The sequence below is a fragment of the Danio rerio genome, chromosome 17, assembly GCF_052040795.2.
Source record: "Danio rerio strain M-AB ecotype USA chromosome 17, GRCz13ab, whole genome shotgun sequence".
In the NCBI taxonomy this organism is placed as follows: Eukaryota; Metazoa; Chordata; class Actinopteri; order Cypriniformes; family Danionidae; genus Danio; species Danio rerio.
In genome coordinates this window covers 16,297,834-16,320,877 of record NC_141037.1, presented here as the reverse complement: position 1 = coordinate 16,320,877, position 23,044 = coordinate 16,297,834, and the positions used below count along the sequence as shown (strand labels likewise).

The window sequence follows — 23,044 nt, the reverse complement described above, 5'->3', positions numbered from 1 at the left end:
ATTCTGCTGAGCATTGTATTCAGTATTGAACTCCGCTGTGTTATAAATGTGATGGTTTGTTTTTAAGTTCTCATTTTAAAATGTATACTGCATTAGTTTTTAAGATTTAAAGTAATTTTTGTTTTATTTAATTTGAAATATTAGGAAATTGACCGATGGCAACTTTAATGTAATATAGTTTGGTATATTTACCTTCAGCCCACAGCTCTCAATGATATTTGGTTTTTGGCCCTTCATATAAAAACGTTTGGGCAACCCTGCTAATACTTTTATTTGACAAAGAAAGGCAATTTCATAAAAAAAAATTATAAAAAAAAAAAAAAAAATATATATATATATATATATATATATATATATATATATATATATATATATATATATATATATATATATATATAAAATCGAGAGGATCGAGATCTACCTGAGCTCAAACTCCCCTCTCGCCCTGCAACGGGAGGGAGCCCCGGGCTCGAGGATCTCATGAGCTCAGGGCTCTCTCCCGGGACAGCATGCCAAACTAGCTTATTACCAATCATCAGCTAAGTGTGAACTCTTGAAATGTCATTTCAGGGTGAACTGTCTCTTTAAGTGTTGGTTTGTTTGAGTATTTGACTTATTTAGTGTCTGTCAAGTCTGAAGTGTTAGATTATTACTATTACTATGTAAAGTGATGACCAGCTCCAGCCTTTAAATGTCCAGTCTCTCTGTATCTATGTGTGTGTGTGTTATTGTGCCCATCGATGTTGTTTACACTCTGACGGTTGTGTTTTGTTTGTTGAAAAAAAAAGACCAAAGGTGAAGGCGCAGTCGAGGTCAACACACACTATCTAATTTTGCACATTGTGGGATTCATGAAGTTCTAACGGTATGAAGAAAACTAAATGTGATCTTTCTAATTAAAATATACAATAAAAAAGGATGTAAAGCAACTCAGAAGATCTTTTAAGAGTCTTTGCAGACCATATTTTGTACATTTACTCTGACGCATGTTTACCTGTACCATGTGCTTGGAATTAAAGCTATCAACATATGTATCATCATCGTGGGACATTGTTTACTGTTTTGCCTGTGTATGGTTTGTTTTTATGATGAAACCTTCTGGGAGTGATCGATGAGTTCAGATGGAGACAGTATCTGCGATGTTTAATGTCAGTGAAGAAAATGAGCTCTTGATATTGAGAGCTGTAGTGTTATTCATGTGGCCTTCTTCAAATGGAAGACTCAGACAGCCTTTCAGATGTACTTTACTATTGATGTTCATCATTTTCAATAAATCTTATCTAAGATATTATGGCTTGTTGTTTTTTTTTTATTGTGGGAGTTTGTTAGAAAGTGAAGAATATAAGAAACTTTGCCCTGAAATAGGTAGACATTATTCTAAATACACTCACCGGCCACTTTGTTAGGTACACCTGTCCAACTGCTTGTTAACGCAAATATTTAATCAGCCAATCACATGGCAGCAACTGAATGCATTTAGGCATGTAGACATGGTCAAGACAATCTGCTGCAGTTCAAACCGAGCATCAGAATGAGGAAGAAAGGCGATTTAAGTGACTTTGAATGTGGCATGGTTGTTGGTGCCAGATGGGCTGGTCTGAGTATTTCAGAAACTGGTGATCTACTGGGATTTTCATGCACAACCATCTCTAGGGTTTACAGAGAAGGGTCCAAAAAAGAGAAAATATCCAATAAGCTGCAGTTCTGTGGGCGCAAATGCTTTGTTGATGCCAGAGGTCAGAGGAGAATGACCAGACTGGTTCCAGCTGATAGAAAGCAACAGTAACTCAAATAATCTCTCGTAACAACCGAGGTATGCAGAAGAGCATCTCTGAATGCATAACACGTCCAACCTTGAGGCAGATGGGCTACAGCAGCAGAAGACCACACCGGGTACAGCTACTGTCTGCTAAGATCAGGAAACTGAGGCTACAATTCGCACAGGCTCACCAAAATTGAACTATAAGATTTGGAAAACGTTGCCTGGTCTGATGAGTCATTGCTGCAACATTCAGATGGTAGGGTCAGAATTAGGTCAACAACATGCCTTGTACTAACAGTTCAGGCTACTGATGATGGTGGTGTAATGGTGTGGGGGATATTTTCTTGGCACACTTTGAGCCCTTTAGTACCAATTGAGTACGATGTCAATGCCACAGCCAACCTGAGTGTAGTTGCTGACCATGTCCATTCCTTTATGAACAGTGTACCCATCTTCTGATGGCTACTTACAGCAGAACATTGCGCCATGTCATAAAGCGTGAATCATCTCTGGTTTCTTGAACATGACAATAAGTTCACTTTACTCATACGTCAATCATGTCAATGTGGACTACAATCTCTGAGGAATATTTCCAGTACCATGTTGAATCTATGTCATGAAGGATTAGGTAGTTCTGAAGCCAATAGGGGATCCAACACGGCACTAGTGAGGTGTACCAAATAAAGTGGCCAGTGAGTGTAAATCACATTACTGATGAAACTTTTTGATATTATAATGTTTATATATATATATATATATATATATATATATATATATATATATATATATATATATATATATATACATATATGTGTGTGTGTGTGTGTGTGTGAGAGAGAGCGAGAGAAGAGAGAGAGAAATGGAGGACTTTCATTCTCTCGATCTCTTTGAAATAGGGGCTTTTGTTGTATGTCAGTGAAAGACTGATCCAGCAAACACACACTGAAATTGTGCACAGTTTATGAGTTTTAAGTGGTTAGAGCATTGTAAATACTCGCGATCGCCATGACGTCAGTAATAACCGGATATGATTATTACTGAACCGATACTGAATTGTCCGCGTCTGCATCGCGGTGCACCGAAGAAACGATTAATTTTGACACCCCTAATATATATATATATATTATTGCTATAAATTGTACAATTTATGTTAAAACATATCTTATATGTAATTTAGTATTTTTGCATGAAGTTTCGTGATTACATTACGTATCGTGATTCAAATATTATATACGTTTGGTCATTTTTAACAAGGTTCTCTTAATGTTCGTTAATGCATTTACTGACAATGAGCAATACTTATCCATCTTTGTAAATGTTAGCTAATAAAAAATCTATTTTTCATTCATTAGTTCATATTAACGCACAAACTAATAATAAGAAGCATTACTTTGGATTTTTATAATAAGCAAACTAATAAATGATGTAAAAGTATTGCTCATCATGCTAGTGAAAATATTTATGAAACGTGGGAGTGGGACTCATTATCTGTATTAATCTTTGCCTTAATGACAATTTAGAATATGTGTTGGCAAATATATGCAAAAATAATGTCAAATATTGAATGCTCCTTACATTGTTTAACATTTAAAATAGTCATATTTACCACCACGAGCATCGGGCCTCTAAGGATAGAGTTGATGAAGCACTGAGCATGCCTACAAAATGACTCAGCATTCTTTTTTTTCAACACGGAAAGCCCCGCCCCTTACATTAAAATGCTGCATTCAGCTGTTTGATTGGCTGAGGCCGAGAGGAGGCCATAAATTCCACTCAGACTCATGCGGTCACATTGCCAAATGTTCCTTCAAACCATTGATGAAATCAGGGAAGCACAGTAAGTCTTTTTTCAAAAGTTACTCTTTAATACTTTTCGTCTGTGGTTATTACATAGATGTCAAGCATTGAACACAGACCCAATGAAATAGACTAAAACACATTCAGTTGGCGACACACGCATACACAAACAATTCACACACACACAAAAGGCCACAAACCAGAAGGAGGGGTATTACAGAAATCCCTCTTTTTACAGTCGGAAGTGCTGTTTATTTCAGTAAAGATGTTTAAAACTAAATGACGCCTCACAGGTAACAAAAGGCCTCATCTGTGGTTTATGTAAAATAAAAGTACGTTACAAGACAATCCGGTTTTTCACCTGGATACACAGTCACACACACACACACACACACACATACAAACAAACAAATATATACAATCTGCGTGTTGTACAGACAGTTATAATTCATGACTTCATAACAGCACTGAAGTACCTAAAGCATACAGATTCCCATGAACTCCCAGCACGCTCCTTTTCCGAGCCTCATCGTCGTTTGGACTTTGTACGATTTGAAGTTTCGACCATCAATGCGTCTCTGCTTATCTCTATACTGTAGTTTAGAGCCATATAAAACCATTTACATTTGGGGTAAATGTGTGAATACAAAAAAGGCACTGCCATTTCTTATTCTAAATATGACTTCCCAGCCTCTTGCATGCATTTCTAAAATATAAATTACATCCTCTTTTTTTATTGGTTTTTGTTGGTATTTTTCGAGCTTTTTAATTTGGTTTTTGTTATTTCATAAACATAAGATTCTTTTAAAATATATATATTTTATATATACGTATATGTACGTCAGCCTGCAGTCAATACAGGACATCGGCTCTTAAAAACAAAATGCAAACGTAATAAACAATGAAAAAGCACGGAAAGACCTTCAGGATAGATGCAAGACAATAAATCAAAGTAAAGATGAAGTAAAAAAATAAAATCCATCAGCATCAGATATGGTATGCTAATGGGCAGAACTACAAAACAATCTTATGAAGGCTTTATCAAAGCTATAGTTTCACTTTATTCGGAATAGCAAGTTAGCAAGTGTTAACACTGTTACAGCATCTGGAGATTTTTGACTGCCGTCAAAACCTCTTAAGTCCAGTTTATACTTTGTTAATGTGTTTTGGTCAATCGGATCACCGATAAACATTTACAGCTTATCTCTTATGTCCACTTTGATTTCTGAGTCTATGAGTGTATGTATGAGCCTTTCTAGGGTTGCAAAATTGCTCATACAATTTATATTTGCGGTGTCACGGTGGCGCAGTGGGTAGCACGATCGCCTCACAGTAAGAAAGTTGCTGGTTCGAGCCTCTGCTACGCCAGTTGGCATTTCTGTGTGGAGCTTGCATGTTCTCCCCGTGTTCGCCTGGGTTTCCTCCAGGTGCTCCGGTTTCCCCCACAAGTCCAAAGACATACGCAGGGCCAGACGGAATCTGCGGACGTTTTTTGCTATTTCTGCGGAGAATTTTGGTAAAAATCTGCAAATTTCTGTGGATATATTTTGGGAATATCCAGCGGAGTATCATAACTAAAACCTTAATATATTAAATAAAAAGTAACAAATGACTGAATAATAACTGAATAAATTCAGATTTACACATTTACACAAGTAAATAAACAGAATTTATAATGGACTAAAAATCTGCAGAAATCTGCGGAAAATCTGTGGAAAATCTGCGGAATTCTGCGCGCGCAGATTCCGTGTGGGCCTAGACATGCGCTATAGGTGAATTGAAAAAGCTGAATTGGCAGTAAGGAAAGTGTGTGTGAATGTTTTCCAGTGATGGGTTGCAGCTGGAAGGGCATCCACTGCGTAAAACATATGCTGCATAAGTCATTCCGCTGTGGCGACCCCTGATTAATAGCGGGACTAAGCCGAAAAGAAAATAAATGAATTAATTTACATATGAATGAAAAAAATACTGAAAACAATATCTAATGCTGTGGGTTTGTGTCCAAATCCTGTCTAGACAGAAGGTGGTCATTCTGACTGTGTGAACGCATTAGAAAAGATGAGCATTATCATTACTAAAGCAATCAGTCAAATGTGTTTTTCGACTACTTCAGGGAGGTCAAAGTTTTAGACTTCATTTACACCTGTAATTATTGCTGTTTACTTGTGATCGGATTGACCAAAACGCAACTTAATACCACTATAAGCTTCTTTATATACTGACAGATAACGAATTTGCTTTGAGGTCGCTGTGGGAACAACATTTGATCCGAGTGTGCCTCACACGTGCTTAAAAGTGAAGCCAAAACATTTCTGTCGCCCCCCAGTGGCTGGCTGCAGTACATATGAAAACCCTGCCCTATCCCAAGTGTATCTCTGCGGATTGCAAGACAGGGGCATAACATGAAGGGGTGTAACTTGTAGTAAGTTAGAGGCGTAACTTGCAGTTATTGAGACCCCACCGAACCACGCGAGATGTTCTTGGCAAGATGGCGGAAATACTTTCCAGAGAACATTTCCACCATGTTTTCATGAGTTTTCTCCAAACTTATCCACAACCAATTATTTAGATATATTACTGTATATTCATTCATTCAGCAACTCCACCATGCAGCTCCACTTACTGACTTCTTCATCTGTTTTATCATGACAGTTAGCCTACTCGGCGTCACCCTCTGCAACTCACGGCTGTATGTTAATAATTGTGATGGTTGGGTTTAGGGTTGTGGTATAAATAGAGGTTAATAACTGTGATGGTTGGGTTAAGGGTTGGAGAAGGTGTAGACATTAATAACTGTGATGGTTAAGTTAAGGGTTAGGGAAGGTGTAGACATTAATAACTGTGATGGTTGGGTTTAGGGTTGGGGTATAAATAGAGGTTAATAACTGTGATGGTTGGGTTAAGGGTTGGGGAAGGCGTAGACGTTAATAACTGTGATGGTTGGGTTAAGGGTTGGAGAAGGTGTAGACATTAATAACTGTGATGGTTGGGTTAAGGGTTAGGGAAGTTGTAGACATTAATAACTGTGATGGTTGGGTTTAGGGTTGGGGTATAAATAGAGGTTAATAACTGTGATGGTTGGGTTAAGGGTTGGGGAAGGCGTAGACGTTAATAACTGTGATGGTTGGGTTAAGGGTTGGAGAAGGTGTAGACATTAATAACTGTGATGGTTGGGTTAAGGGTTGGAGAAGGTGTAGACATTAATAACTGTGATGGTTGGGTTAAGGGTTGGAGAAGGTGTAGACATTAATAACTGTGATGGTTGGGTTTAGGATTTGGGAAGGTGTGGATGTTAATAACTGTAACGGTTGGATTAAGGGTTGGAGAAGGTGTAGACGTTTATAACTGTGATGGTTGGGTTTAGGATTTGGGAAGGTGTGGATGTTAATAACTGTGATGGTTGGGTTAAGGGTTGGGTTAGTTGTGGACTTTTATAACTGTGATGGTTGGGTTAAGGGTTGGGGTAGGTGTAGACGTTAATAACTGTGATGGTTGGGTTTAGGGTTGTGGAAGGTTTAGACGTTAATATCGATGATGGTTGGGGAAAGTGTAGACATTAATAACTGTGATTTGTTGGGTTTAGGCTTGGGGAAGGTGTAGACCCTAATAACAATGATGGTTGGGTTTAGGGTTGGGGTATAAATAGAGGTTAATAACTGTGATGGTTGGGTTAAGGGTTGGGGAAGGTATAGACGTTAATAACTGTGCTGGTTGGGTTAAGGGTTGGAGAAGGTGTAGACAATAATAACTGTGCTGGTTGGGTTAAGGGTTGGAAAAGGTGTAGACATTAATAACTGTGATGGTTGGGTTAAGGGTTGGAAAAGGTGTAGACATTAATAACTGTGATGGTTGGGTTAAGGGTTGGAGAAGGTGTAGACATTAATAACTGTGATAGTTGGGTTAAGGGTTGGAGAAGGTGTAGACATTAATAACTGTGATGGTTGGGTTAAGGGTTGGAGAAGGTGTAGACATTAATAACTGTGATGGTTGGGTTAAGGGTTGGAGAAGGTGTAGACATTAATAACTGTGATATTTGGTTTAAGGGTTGGGGAAGGTGTGGATGTTAATAACTGTAACGGTTGGGTTAAGGGTTGGGGTAGGTGTAGACATTAATAACTGTGATGGTTGGGTTAAGGGTTGGGGTAGGTGTAGACATTAATAACTGTGATGGTTGGGTTAAGGGTTGGGGAAGGTGTGGATGTTAATAACTGTAACGGTTGGGTTAAGGGTTGGGGTAGGTGTAGACATTAATAACTGTGATGGTTGGGTTAAGGGTTGGGGTAGGTGTAGACATTAATAACTGTGATGGTTGGGTTAAGGGTTGGGGTAGGTGTGGACGTTTATAACTGTGATGGTTGGGTTAAGTGTTGGGGTAGGTGTAGACGTTAATAACTGTGATGGTTGGGTTAAGGGTTGGGGTAGGTGTACACGTTTATAACTGTGATGGTTGGGTTAGTTGTTGGGGAAGGTGCAGACGTTAATAACTGTGATGGTTGGGTTAAGGGTTGGGGTAGGTGTAGACGTTTATAACTGTGATGGTTGGGTTAGTTGTTGGGGAAGGTGCAGACGTTAATAACTGTGATGGTTGGGTTTAGGGTTGTGGTAGCTATACAAGTTAATAATTGATGTACAGCCTTCATGTTACATCTGTGTCTTTCAGTCCACAGACAGACCCTACACCCCTGTCCACATAAATAAATACTAATTAAAACTTCAAATTAGACTTAAAAAATTATGGTTTCCTTTTGGATATTTTAGTAAGTTCTTATCGCCCTGATATATGTTCAAGTGTTAGTCAGCTAGCTGATGCTCTAGATATGGGGTGTGGCTTCATGATTCTGTGCTTGTGATTGGATATGTGGGTGTTTGGGGAGGGAATTTGATACCAGCTCATTATTACTACTGGCTTCAAATGATTTCATAAGTGCAAGATGACTACAGCTATAGATGAGACATTTTGGCTTCAATTTTGTACAGCGGAAGGAACTGGAAAAACATTGCTCATCTTTTTTTAGTCTATGATATGAACACTTAAATTCGTGTCATACTCCACTGTCTATTAATGTGTGGACAGAACTCTCTGTAAAGACCAACACAATGACTCAACACTGAATGTATTTAGCAAACAAACACTGTAACAGCTGAGGTGAAAAACAGCATCAAAATAACAACAAGAAAGAAAGAGTAAAACTGGCTCTGTGTGACCATATAAAAAAACATTTCCTTAAAATACACAATCAGGGGCAGGTAGCAAAATATAAGCTTTTATAGATACTCACAAGAAAGAGAAATGATAAACAGCAACATTAAAAAAAACTGATATGTCTTTTGACTATCAGGTATGTATTTTGAGATAACAAAAATGCAAATTGGGAAAACAAAACATCCAAACAAAACATAACTAGGTTGTTATCTGAGATGTACTTATGGTTACCAGCCATAGCAAATGTTAATACACAAGGTATTTTAAATAATACATCTAATGAATAGAATAACCTCTGCATCAATAATAGAAAAGAATAAATAATCATTTGAATCTGCTAACTGTTTTTAAATGGCAGTGACGAGTGGCTTATTACACACAAACAAATGCACCTTTATAAACAAGATGCACGGGATGCCACATGATGGTTTGCTAACATGCTTTAAAACAACACTGCCGTTTAAAGCATTTCATGCACTTTAAAAGCACTAATTTGGAGGCACCAACTTGCTTATGAAGCCGACACACTGCATAGTCAACATTCTTTCTCTTTAAGGCAGATTTAACCGCATCGTTCGCCACTCAGCGGATGTGAAAGTGCCTCTTTACTGTCCGTTAAATCAAGACTGGTTTCTTTGGATGAGCCAAAAAGTGTAAAACACTTGAGGTGTGGGAAGGTACATCAAAGTTGCAGGCTGGCACATCCCTTTACATTAGGACTACAGGGTACAACAGTCCTGCAATGGGGGACCTTGGGGGGAGTTTGTTAGTCCAGTTCCTCCTCCGAGACCCCCAGTTCCCCGTCCGCCATATGATTCACACAGTTTTTGCTGATGAGAGTCTATTGCACATTATTGCAAATTCACTTTTGATGGTTTCAGCAATATTTCACAGCACCAAGGGCAGGAAAAGCAAAGTTATTATAGGAAAAACAACTCTAAATAAGATTAACATTCACCCTCATAAAGGGGCTTTACACCCCAGATTAAAACAATTTAAAGCAAAGAAACTCTTTCAGACCCTTCCCATGCAGAAAATTAGATCTTCACTTGTTGAGTCCAAAACTAAAAGCTCATTTCTTATTGTAAACTTTCTACTTTATATACCTGGCATGATTAACTAATGGCTGATATTAAGACAATACTGTTAAAAAAAAAGACATTTAATGGTAACTATTGCACAGTTTCACCACAAGGTGGCGCTCTGTACTAATAACTGGTGCATTAGCGTTTTCTCCTCATAAATATTTAGGATCTCCCCTTGTTTCGCCGCCAGTCTACATCCTGGTTCTAGAAGTGTACCACACATGAGATATCCCAAATAACAGAAATCATCCACACCGCGCCGATGATATTCCCAAAATCAATAAACAATCACCCCAACAGCGGTGCATTTACAGATGAAAAGTTCTATTCATTAAAAACATTTCCACAAAACACTGAATATATCTCCAAGCCCTCACATAATATGCAGAAAACCCTGCAAAGTCCTACAGTATCTGAAGAAATCTTTTTATCTCCCAAACCTTACCATATGTATATTCAAATATACTATATTGTAACTTCTTTGATCTTATTATATATTTATACATTATATTAAGATCAATTTAAACCTTATATATACTGTATATTGCATTTTTTAAACAGAATTATGTTATTTTCAATGCAATATCTAAATAAATCAAATATATTTGAATATACATATATATTCTGCCTGGACCTTCATCACTGACCTTCAAGTTCACCTGCTCTTCTCTCTCAACGTTTCCATCTACTTGCATTTGCTGGCATTTCTCCACTCCTCCATTACTCTGACCTCCTGTTGTCCTTCGACCTCAGTTCCTTACGTCAGTATCCACATACAACATTCCTCTCTGCTCCCTCAGTAGACCCTTCCACTGACATCACTTCCTTTCCCATCTCCACTCACACTGCCGAGTACCATCCGTAGCTCTGACTGCCTTTGTAGTGTTGTAAATCAGCTTTCCTGCTGGCACGATAGAAAACTAGAACAACGAAACGGTAAATATGAACACACAACTGTAAACTACGAAGCCTTTTAGGAATCTAAAGCTGTACACCGTCCACAACAAATCGCACCTGAAAAACTGTTCGGATTTTCTTGACAGTATTATGTGTAAACAAACTATTTTCGCATCTGCTCAGTGGCACAGATATCTAATCTGTAACTACATATCTCGATCTGGTTTGGTCTGCTGGTGTGTTTTTGGATTTCATGACGTTCCAGACAGCCACCTAACTGCTTTGATTTGTCTCCTTTGCATTGCGGACCTTCTCTAATGGCCTGTCAACACTAGACCTCTTCTAAAGAAGCGCTGAAGAAGATGATTTTCTCCCAAACTCGAATGTAAACACGCTGAAGTAGTCATGATGACAGAACTCGCTTGTGTTAAGCCTTCAGTAAATGGTGATTGGCACTGTGTTGGCCACACCCCTCCCCATCTCTCCTATTGGCTATTGGTGAGCAGGTGGAGAGGGGAGGAGGTTATAAACAGAGGGGCTTGTGACCTTCTGATGACCGTTCTCCTCTTCTGTCAGGCATGCCTGTGTCTCCCCAGTGTGCCAGCTTTCCTTCTCTCAGATGGTTGAAGTTCGATCAACACCATCTGTGGAGAAAAGTGGCATCAGAGTTAGTGACCACACCCAAAAATAAAGCACAATGTAAACTAACTGAAAAGAAGTAGTCATTTAAAATGTACTAACCAATAATATACCTTATACAATTTAGTATAAAAAATACCTCAGAGTGTCCTTACTTTTTAGTATTTATAAAAAGTAGGGGTGTAACGGATCACACAGCTGATGGGATCACAACCCACTGTTCAGGATGCACATGATCGGGGATTAATACCTTTTTTGAACTTGTAGGTTATTCCAACATATATAGAAATTGCAGAGAGATCACCTCCTGAGTCATTCGAATCATGTGTGTGAAAGCATTTTGGCTTCCTTAAAAATATAATGATGACGAAAAAGTTGTGGTGGGCTTAAACGCTTTCTTGGGTTATTAAGTAATGGTGTTTTCTGTCACTGTTTGTTTAACTTGCAATAATGCATTCAGTGTAAAGCGGCACAATTAAACATTAAAAGATTGTGATCTCAAATCAAACCCATGCAACATGAATAATAAATGATGGTGATTTGCATATGTTTATTAATCCTTCAAAGCACTGCATTTAAATCTGCCTTTGATGGAGAGTGATTATTTTTCACACTTTTTTAGTTTGTTACAAACAATTAAACAACACAGAAGTACTGGGAGAACAGTTTATAGTTCAGATATTAACACTGATGTTTATGGTAAAGATTAAATTCAGTGTTTAATGGAACTTAACGCTGGTGAATGTTGTAGCAATTACATTGCATAACCAATAGGTGGCGACAAACAACCATCAAAATTATGTCACTAAAAAGGTTTTAAAAATGATCCACCCATAATCAAACATGAAGTTTGTGTGAATTGTTGAATCATTAATTGAAAATAAATATGTTGTAAGATGTTAGGTTTCTATATTTAGCACTATCAGCAACAGTAGCAAAGATCATTTTTCATATTGAACATTTCCTTTTTGCTGGTTCTTTCTTAATTTAAATTTGTATTAAGATTACAGGTTCTAAGTTCTGTTTGTTAAAACCAATAGTTTTTGGAGCTATTTTTTTGTATAAATGGAAAGCAAATGACTTTGTCTCCTCCCTTTTTTGATGATCCAAAAAATGGTCCGATCCGTGACTCAAGAACTGTAGTGTGATCCGAACTGTGAAATTTACACCACTAAAAAGATATATATATATATTTCTTATTATATATTAGCCCTAAACGCTTAAACAGTAGCTTAATTTTGAAAAAGCTGATGCTGAATTAAGTATTTTTTAAAAGGTATCATACTGTATGTCTCAGGAGTCCCCAGAATGTGTACACAAAGTTAGTGTAACAGTAATTTATTATATGCTACTGTAAATACTGACCCTTTTGGAAACAAAATATGGCGCCGATAGCCTTGTGATTAGTGCATCGACACACAGCACTGAAGTGCTCACGCTGACCAGAGTTTGATTCCCGTTTCGAGGTCCTTTGTCGATCCTTCCCTATCTCAGCTCCCCACACTTTCCTGTCTGTAAAATCTCCACTGTCCTATACCAATAAAGGTGAAAACCCCTAAAAATAGAACTATTAGCCCCTCTGAATTATTAGCCCCCTTTTTATTTTTTCCTCAATGTCTGTTTAACGGAGAGATTTTTTTCAACACATTTCTAAACATAATAATTTTGATAACTCATTTCTAATAACTGATTTATTTTATCTTTGCCATGATGACAGTGAATAATATTTGACTAGATATTTTTCAAGACACTTCTATACAGCTTAAAGTGAAATTTAAAGGGTTAACTAGGTTAATTAGGTTAACTATATATATATATTGATCATTCATTTTCTTTTCCGCTTAGTCCCTGTATTAATTTGGGGTAGCCGCCAACTTATCCAGCATATGTTTTACACAGCAAATGCCCTTGTGCCTGCAACCCATCTCTGGGAAATAGAAGTATAAATAAGTATAAAATCTGCTCCCTGCACCCTATCCAGAAAAAGGTGGTCCTTTACAGCATGTTCCCCGGTTAGTCCGCCACCACAAAAACTTTGAATAATCTCCCCAATAGGTTCTTCAGTCCTTGAGGGTTATTTGGAGATTACAGTTATAACTGTTGGAGTAAAGCTCATTGGAAGTCCAACATTTTTGTGTAAAATCTTCACATAAAAAAAAAAATCTTATGTTGTGTCAATCACTTTTAAACACTCTTCAAAACTTTCAGCTGTCCTTGAAGAATTTGAGGTTTTCAGGTTTGATCTTTTTTTGTTTTGTTTTTTGTTTTTACATATGTAGCAAGCGTTTTAAGAGGTGTTTTGACAATTTCATAAATAACATAATAATCTTAAATGTTCAGGACCAATTAAATTCAATAAACACAATATTTATTCTTTCTTTTTTTGAAGAAGGAAGAATCCAAAGATCACTGCGTGACATTCCATTTTGTATTGTTTTATGATTTCTTATGGAAGGTTTCTGCGCATGATGAAATTGTAGGATAACAAATACAAAAAAATGCATGACAATCTTTTTAGACTTCAGAATTCTGCAGGGGTGTGAGTTTCAGACCACAGGTGTAAACTATCAAAGTCATTTCAAACAGGTTCTGCCCCCTTGAGGTGAAGCGTATGATCTGCTAGTTTGATGTACTTCAGAAGCACTACTTGCTTATACAGAAATAACTTGTGTCCATGCAAAACATCACTGTAAAAAATGTTGGATTTTACACAAATGATTTGTGATGAGACAACATAAAGGAATTAAGTTAGCTTATTTGTTTTTACGAACTTAAGTGAATTGAACATAAAACAATTATGTTGTCCCCCCTGTGTTGTTTCAGCTCATTTTATATAAGCAGTTGGAACAAACAGCAAAAATATTTTTGGAGTGATCAACATTACGCACCAAAGAAATTTGAAAGTGTAAAAAGCATAACAGAAATAAACTGTAGAGTAACTAACTCAGTAGTATAACTCACTATACACCACTAATGCATCCTAACTGAATACAAGTAAAAATTGACTGACTCTTTTAAATGGTATAGTGCAACTTTCTGACTTACTAAACCAATTTGCTCATCTTCTGGAACGTCATCAAGCACAGACAGGACTTCTGGTAAGCAGCTCTGAATGACTCAAATGACTGTTTTATTTATTTATTTTTTTTGCTTCTGGTTCATTTGAAATGACTTGGGCTTCCCAAGCATGCATTTGACAGAGCAAACAGTCAGCTCCTGCGTAATGAGGGCGACCTGCTGACCAGAGGAGCTGGAGGTCCTGAGTCTCGGGGTTTCACCGCCACAAGAACACTACAGCTCTGTTGGCAGCTGTGGAGCAAGCAAGTGGAGCGGATTGAGGCATTCCTGAGCTCACCGCAGAGCAGAGCTGCCCACTGCTTCTGCCCGTCTCCCTCATCCAGCCTGTCTGCCTGCCTTGCTGCTGTCTATCTGTCTTCCTGCACTCGCTCTACACAAAGCTGTGCTTGTCCAGTTCTGAGCACTGAAAGCCTCTGTGTGTCAGCCCGGAGAGAAAAAACACACTCTTTATACAAAGAAAACCTCCACTTCACACGGGAATGTTTACTGCATTGATCCTGCGACATGCGGATACAAAGTAATGCTCCTTCCTGTCTGGAGCTGATAGTCACAATATCTTTTGCCTTTTGAAGACTGTTGTGTCTGATGCACGGTATGAAGATTATACCTCAAAAAGTCTATTTAAATGTTGTGGAGATGGAAAAAAAACTTATTCAAAGGAAAAAAAAAGGACTTCAGAAGGGTTTTTGACCTTTTAAATGAGTGCCAGAGGGGATGATCCTGAGGTTTTCCTGTGGGCTTTCGTAAATCTGCTACAGTCAGCAGAAGATGCAAACCATTTCCTCAAATTCCGTTCTCATGGATTGGGGGTTAAATCGGAAGCTTTTGTCGCATGGACTAGTACACAAACATTATTCAAGAATAAAAATATCCTCATTGATCAAACAGACAAACAAACAAATGCAGATTCAGACATCAAAATAGATTCAAATAACTAGTGATGGATCTTTCTATTCCCAAAGCACAGTTGGTTTTGCAGCAAGACAAAATAGATTTTATAACCAGTGATGGGAATAACAGCGCTATAAACAAACGGCGTTACTAACTCATGGTGGTGTGGAGAGACCCCCCTTATAATTGTGAAGCGCTTTGTTTGTATGGCCATAGACAATAAATGCGCTATATAAATACACATTACATTACATAACTGATAATTTTTTAGTAACGAGTAATCAAATGAATTACTGTTTCCCATTACAACGCTGTTACCGTTACTGACAATAAAATGCATGTTACTATAATTGAGATCACTGAAGCGGTTTTCATGCGAGCAGCGTCTCTTATAGCCATCTCTTTCTCAGGGGCAGGACACAAAACCAACCAGTGATGATGATTGGTGTGTCTGTGAGCGTGGTGTAACTGAGAATGTGATGATTGGCTTAGATGGTTCCATCATTTGCTAATCAGAGGCAGAGTAGTGTGGGTGTTCACACACAAGCACTCGCACAGTCAGTGGGAGACACCACACCAAAGACCAGGAGTCAGAACGATGGAAAATCCAACAAGTTGAAAGGTAGCGTTTGCAAACTGGAACTATAACTTCTGCTTTTCGTTGAGGTGAAAGACAAGAATGTTAATGTGTTGTGCAACTTATGCCCAGGAAAACAAGAGTCTCTCTGCATTGGTGACAAGTAATTCTAATCCAATGAAGCACCTCACGTCGTCACATACCATCACAAACTTAGTGGCTACGCAGGTGTTAACGTGAGCTCTGCTACCAAAGGTAGAGACTTGCCACGACGTCAAAGCAAATAAAACATTTTTCTCCACCGCAAACACATATTACTCAGACAGAATTTACCAAAATCATACCTAGATATATATTCAATTCAATTCAATTTATTTATTTAGATATATAGTTGAGGACATGCTGCTGTTGGCTCTCACATTGTCCCACAACAACATTAAAATAGTTTAGATTAGTGTACAATATTTCATATTTATTTTATTGTCATTTGACAAATTAGATTTTTTAAAGTAACGCAACAGTTACTTTCCCTGGTAAGTAGTTACTTTCATAATGATGTAACTTTTGGTTACTAATTCAGTTACTATTTGTGAGAGGTAACTAGTAACTGTAATTAATTACTCTTTTAAAGAAACGTGCCCAACACAGTTTATAAATTCATAAAAAAACAAAAACCACTATTAATAATAAAGAGTTTCACAGCATTTAGTATAAAGAGTAATAAAAAGAAGCTTTTCTGGTTAAGGGACCATCAATGAATCTGTGAAGTCTGTGTGTGTCTGATAGATTTGTATATGTCCTACATTAAAAAAGCAGTTTAAACAATTGTGGATGCACTGTTGATTTAGTGTTTTGTAACTGTCCCAACTAGGACTGCATGATTAATCAAAAAAAGATTGCCATCTCGATTCGACCCCCCGACACCATCTTAATTCAGCATCTCTACGATTCAGCCAATTATTTTCAGGTTCAGAAGAAGCATAAAGGCAGTCACACAAGTCTTCAGATTGTTTTATGTATGTTGCTCAGCAACATGGACACCTCCAAATGATGTAAAAGTGTCACATATTGTATTTATAAGGTATAATTCACCTAAAAATGTCAATTCTGTCTTCATGCAATGATGCATTTGCTTCTGCGAAATGAGACGTGAGCTGTTTATTTACTACTGAGACGACAAGCGCAATCTATAAGTCCACCGTTCCAACAGTAGACCTACACATAGGCCTAATATTATTATTGCTGTTTTACCATATATTTGAGAATTAACAATAATACCCTACTCGTATTAACCTTTATTTTGCATCTACAGAATCGTGAGAAAATCGTGATCTTGATTTAAAAAAAAAAAAAAAAAAAAATCATGATTCTGATTTTTGCCAGAGTTGTGCAGCCCTTGTTCCAACCTACTCCAACTTAATGCCCATTTGTTTTTCAGCGGTGAACAACTCCTTTAAGTTCAGTATTTTTAAAACAATACTGAGTAAGTAGTGGACACGTACCTCCCAGAGCGTGTTCGGTCATGCTGAGACACAGAGACTCTAAGCGGTTATTGATGTCTGGCTCATTCACAGGCACCTGCAGATCTGCAAAATGACAAACAACTTTAACAAATATAACAAAGCATAAAACAGTCAGCAGGACACAGCAAGAAAGTGGTTAGTAGAAACAGAACATCTCACAGTGTTGTTTGTTCACAACTGTTTTTTTTTTCTTTTTCTTTTTTAGGAACATATAATCAGTGGGAACAAAACAAATTATGTAAAAAAATGATAATGAAAAAAATAATAATAATAATAATAAAAATATATATATATATACAGTTGAAGTCAGAATTATATATATATATACAGTTGAAGTCAGAATTGTTAGCCCCCATTTGAATTTTATTTTCTTTTTCAAACATTTCCAAAATAATGTTTAACAGAGCAAGGACATTTTAAAAGTGTGTCTGATAATATTTTTTCTTTTGGAGAAAGTCTTATTTGTTTTATTTCGGCTAGAATGCAAGCAGTTTTTAATTGTTTAAAAATTATTTTAAGGTCAAAACTATTAGCCCCTTTAAGCTATTTTTTTTTTCGATAGTCTACAGAACAAACCATCGTTATACATTAATTTGCCTAATTACCCCATCCTGCCTAGTTAACCCAATCCACCTAGTTAAGCCTTTAAGTGTCACTTTAAGCAGTACAGAAGTGTCTTGAAAAATATCTAGTCAAATATTATTTACTGTCATCATGGCAAAGATAAAATAAATCAGTGATTAGAGATGAGTTATTAAAACTATTATGTTTAGAAATGTGTTGAAGAAAACTCTCCGTTAAACAGACATTGGGCAAAAAATAAACAGGGGGGCTAATAATTCTGACTTCAACTGTATATATGCGTAATTGCGTATATACACAAATACATTCATTCCACATGTTTACATTCATTCATTCATTCATTTCCCTTCTGCTTAGTCCATTTATTCATCAGGGGTAGCCACAGTGGAATGAACCGTCAACTTATCCAGCTTATGTTTTACGCAGCAGATGCTCTTCCAGCCTCAAATATGAATATATAAGGTTGTCTAACATATACTCTCAAAGATTCGTAACCTTTAGAATTATGTAAATGAAAATTATGGATACATATATTGTCGTTGTGGTGAAAGCCAGTAAATTACACCATTTCTTTTGTTCACAATGGCTTTTGTAATCAGGGTCAGAAAAAAAATTGCCTATATATTGGATTTTGGCTTCTAAATATAAAGTTATTTTTCATATCATAATTGTTCATATGTTCACCAAAACTGAAAATTCTGTAATTTACTCACCCTTCACTTGTTCCAAACAATTTCTTTCTTCCTGTTGAACACAAAAGAAGATATTTTGAAGAATGCTGGAAACCTGTAACCATTATCTTATTTAGTATTTTTTCCTACTATAAGTTTCCAACATTCTACAAACTATCTTCTTTTGAGATTGACAGAAACTCATAAACGTTTTGAACCACTGAGTAAATAATGAGTAAATTTTCATTTTTGAGTAAAATATCCTTTTTCAGTTTTTTGCTCAAAAGCACAATAAAAGTCAGATCACCCCTTTTCAGGTTTAAACCTTTTAATTATGAATCAAAAGACTTAATAATTATGGATTTGATCTGTTTTTAGACTATCACTTGCAAGAAAAAGAAGGATGCATTTCAAACTTCAATCCTGCCAGAACTGATGAATGGCTCCAAACTCTGAGCTCAATTTTTAAAACTCAATGCCATTATGCTTGCAAATTGCACTGAACTGTTTGTGTACCGATTGTGTTTCTAGTTGCCTCAGTAGTACAGTGGGCTACAGTGAGATCTAAAAGAGTTGATTCGGTTTCGTTGGGGTGGATTCTGCTCCAGCAGCACTGCTCGTCTTTAGCTGAGTCAACAGCAAACAGACCTTTGAAAATCCCTTGTGGGAAGGAAGAGCTGAGTTAGGCAACCACTCTGGCTGGACACAACACACAACCTGCTATTTATACCCAGCAAATCCCATAAGGCCCCTGAAGCCTCTGTCACAGCACTCTGTCTTTGATGATTTTGAATTAATCAAGGTGTTAATATGAATTCATTCATAAGTAACGAAATAAGAAAGAGTTAAGTTGCAGACACAAAGAAAGTCATTGCAACCCAACGCACACGCACACAGCCTCTCTCCCTCCTTCAGAAGGGCTGGAGTATTTGTGTAAATGCATGAGAACTGAAGGAAGTGAGTTTGAGCTGCAGTCAGAGTGGAGCCACAGACTGAGAGAGAGGAACATCTGTCTGCTCTCAGTGTAAATGTGTGTCAGTGGAGCACACAAAACACTCAGGAGGATGAGGCCATGTGTAAAGAACAACAGTGCTTTAAATAGGGGAATGCATTTCAGTTTCGGAGTCGGACCACTTATGAATATATTTTAATTACAGAAATACAGTTTTTATATTCATGTACATACAGTTGAAGTGAAAATTATTAGCCCTCATATGATTTTTTTTTATATTTCCCAAGTGATGTTTAACAGACCAAAGGAATTTTCACTGTATTTAATATATATTTTTTATCTTGGAAAAAGTCTAATTTCTTTTAGTTTATCTAAAATACAAGCAGTTTTTAATTATTTATTATATAATATTGTTTATAATTTTTTAAAGGTCAATATTATTAGCCTCCTTTAGATTTGTAGAACTTGCCTAGTTAACCTAATTAATCTTTACATTGCACCTCAAGCTGATTACTAGTATCTTGCAAATGAAATAGTAAAATATTATCTACTGTCCTCATGGCAAAGATAAAAGAAATAAACATCACTATATATTAAATTTAAAATAAACATCTATATATATATATGTATGTATGTATGTATGTATGTATGTATGTGTGTGTATATATATATATATATATATATATATATATATATATATATATATATATATATATATATATATTTAATTTCACAAAAGGCTAATTATTTTGACTTCAACTGTACATGCATCAGGCCCAGATTAAGAATTCAGAGGCCCCTGGGCATAATTTCTTGTAGGCCCCCTACCTGGCCGCACCCCTGTAGTTGAATTAAAAAAAATAAGATTAATATAATATATTTTAAAAATACAATTAATTTATAATGTATTGCCTGCATTTCTTAAATAAATAATATACAGTACATATAGTTCTAGTCTACAAAGATTTTACTTAATTTTAAAGCATTTAAAGTATACTTTAAAAACAAAATACTAATATAACTAAAATTAATGGATTTTAATATACTTTTTCAAGTTTACAGTAGCTTAACTAAAAATAGATATTTAAGGGTATTTTTAATGAATAACTTCTACAAACTTAGAATGCATATGATTTTGATATAACACCTCTCCAATCCAGTTCTATGAATCTGAGTCTTCCACAATACACACACTTAATAATGATTCTTGTTTGTCTTCCTCGTGATGAAGAGTAGGCAAAATCTGATTAAAAAAAAAAAAAGAATCTGTTCATCAGATGCTGGATTCGAACTGGGTTCATGATTGATCAAGTCAAAACATGATGCCAAGCACTTTACCAGCTACGCCACTCACACTGCTGTTAGTTGCACTCTTAAGTTTTGTTGTCTCTGTAACTCAAACAGTGATGGGCGGGAACACTCAACACTCTAAACACTCAACTAGCTTATTTCAACGAGGTGCGCTATTTGCACTTAGCCTAAATAGACACTCCTAAATCAGCATTTTTATCCCCCTTGCAGGGGCTCCAAGTGCGCACGGGCCCCTGGACCTGTGCCCATAATGCCCATTGGTTAATTCAGCCCTGACATGCATACAAACAAATCAATATAATAGAATAAATAAAACACAGCACAGTCGCACTGCATATGCATTTAAAAAAAACTTCTGTTGTTAAATTCATCATGAAATCAAAACTGACAATTCTTTTTTTATTTTTATAAAATATTTATCAAGTCATTATAAGTACAGATCATAACGGTTTTAACCTTGTGGTTGCATTAATAAAAAAGTAGTCCTCAAAAATATATTGAGTAGCCTTTTTTCAGCTTTCACTGACTGTAATCTTAACAGGAGTAAAAGAGAATTAAAAACAGATTTCATAACTTTTCAGGATATTTCAAAACTTTTTAAAAGGACAGTCGATCAAAATCATAGAATACTTTCAGAAATCAGTCTTTACTAACACAAGTCCTGATCATAACTATCATAAATTCATTCATTTTGAGGATTTTAACTCTTTTATTCCAATATGATTACATACTGTAATAACGAAATTGGTAACTTATTTTATTTTATTTTTTAATAATTTAATATTTTCTATATACAAAATGCTAAGCAGATTAAAAAAATGGTTTATGTCAGTGTAATTTTTAAATGATAAAATAACTTCCTCTCCTTCATGTCTTTTTTTTCTCTGATGATGTCATTACTGGCATTAGGATAACCTGTCACACATGAGATCCACCAATCAATTTATCACTAACAAAATCAAGGTTTACCTTCATTCACAATAGGAAGGAAGAGGGAGACTAATGTGATTTCCATTGCCAATGGCAACTTTAGGTCATAGTCAAGTTTTTGTCTCTCACCTGTCTGCTGGAACATGGCCATGGTGTGTGGGTTGGTGTGGACGGGTAGTGATCGAGTCCTCTGAACAGAGCTGTGTGTGCGGCTGGGCATGCTGTTACTGCCCCCTGGGTTAGCAAACCACAAACCCTGACAAAAAAAAAAAAACACACACACACACACAAGACAACCAAATTACAATCATGTCATACTCTGTCTGCAAATACTCCAAAATGCAATCTGCATAACAGACCTCATAAATAGTTACAAGCTCAGGGTAATTTATTAAACAGAACATGACAGGAGAATTAAACATGTTTTTAGTAATAGTAACACTTATTACAATGACAATAATACCACAATACGGGTCCTAACATTGGCATGTTTCTTAACTAAATCTCTGTCTTGTTTGTTTCATTATGGTTTAAAATACATGCAATACAATGCATAAATCATAGTCTTAACTATGACATGATGTATAATACTTTACAATTAATCTTATTTTCATTTCTGCACTGTAAATTTATTTATTTTTCATTATGCCAATGAGAGAATGCGGGAAATAATTCTCTCATTAACTTAAATAAGTTAATTGACCATATCATACGGCTGGGCGATATTGGAAAAACAATTATCATGATATCATGTTTCATATCATTTGATATTGATAATTATTAAATGGTTTTTACAATCTGTTTAGAAATATTAGGATTTTTAAACCATTTTATTTCAATTTACCAACATTACTAAGGTCATTGGTTTTAATAGTCAAAAACAAAAATATTTCATCTAAATATCTCATCTCTTTATAACAAAATAAACATAAGTGTTAAAAAGACTTGATAAATAAAATGGTACAATGTGTGCAATGGTAAAGGATAAATGCAAAAAAAAATCAAAGCAAACTTTAAGGTGTCAATAATAATGACACAGTACACCTCAAACTCAAATCTGAGTTTTCAAGTAAAGAAATCAAGTATCATTATTCAAATACACATTGCATCATTACAAATTGTAAAGTTGAATGACTGCATTGCCCC

At 36.2% G+C, this 23,044-nt stretch overlaps 1 protein-coding gene across 2 annotated transcripts in view; it reads right to left on the bottom strand.

Moving 5' to 3' along the window:
* Window positions 1-8,656: 8,656 nt before the first annotated feature.
* samd4a (sterile alpha motif domain containing 4A) overlaps window positions 8,657-23,044 on the bottom strand; it is an 80,447-nt gene continuing 66,059 nt past the window's right edge. For both annotated transcript variants that reach the window (XM_087290235.1, XM_087290236.1), the window contains exons 11-13: window positions 22,028-22,154; window positions 17,432-17,515; window positions 8,657-11,388 (exon numbers count right to left, since the gene is read on the bottom strand). In XM_087290235.1, the coding sequence (XP_087146361.1) occupies window positions 11,360-11,388; window positions 17,432-17,515; window positions 22,028-22,154 (240 nt within the window). In that variant the 3' untranslated portion in view covers window positions 8,657-11,359. The remainder of the gene's footprint in view (window positions 11,389-17,431; window positions 17,516-22,027; window positions 22,155-23,044) is intronic.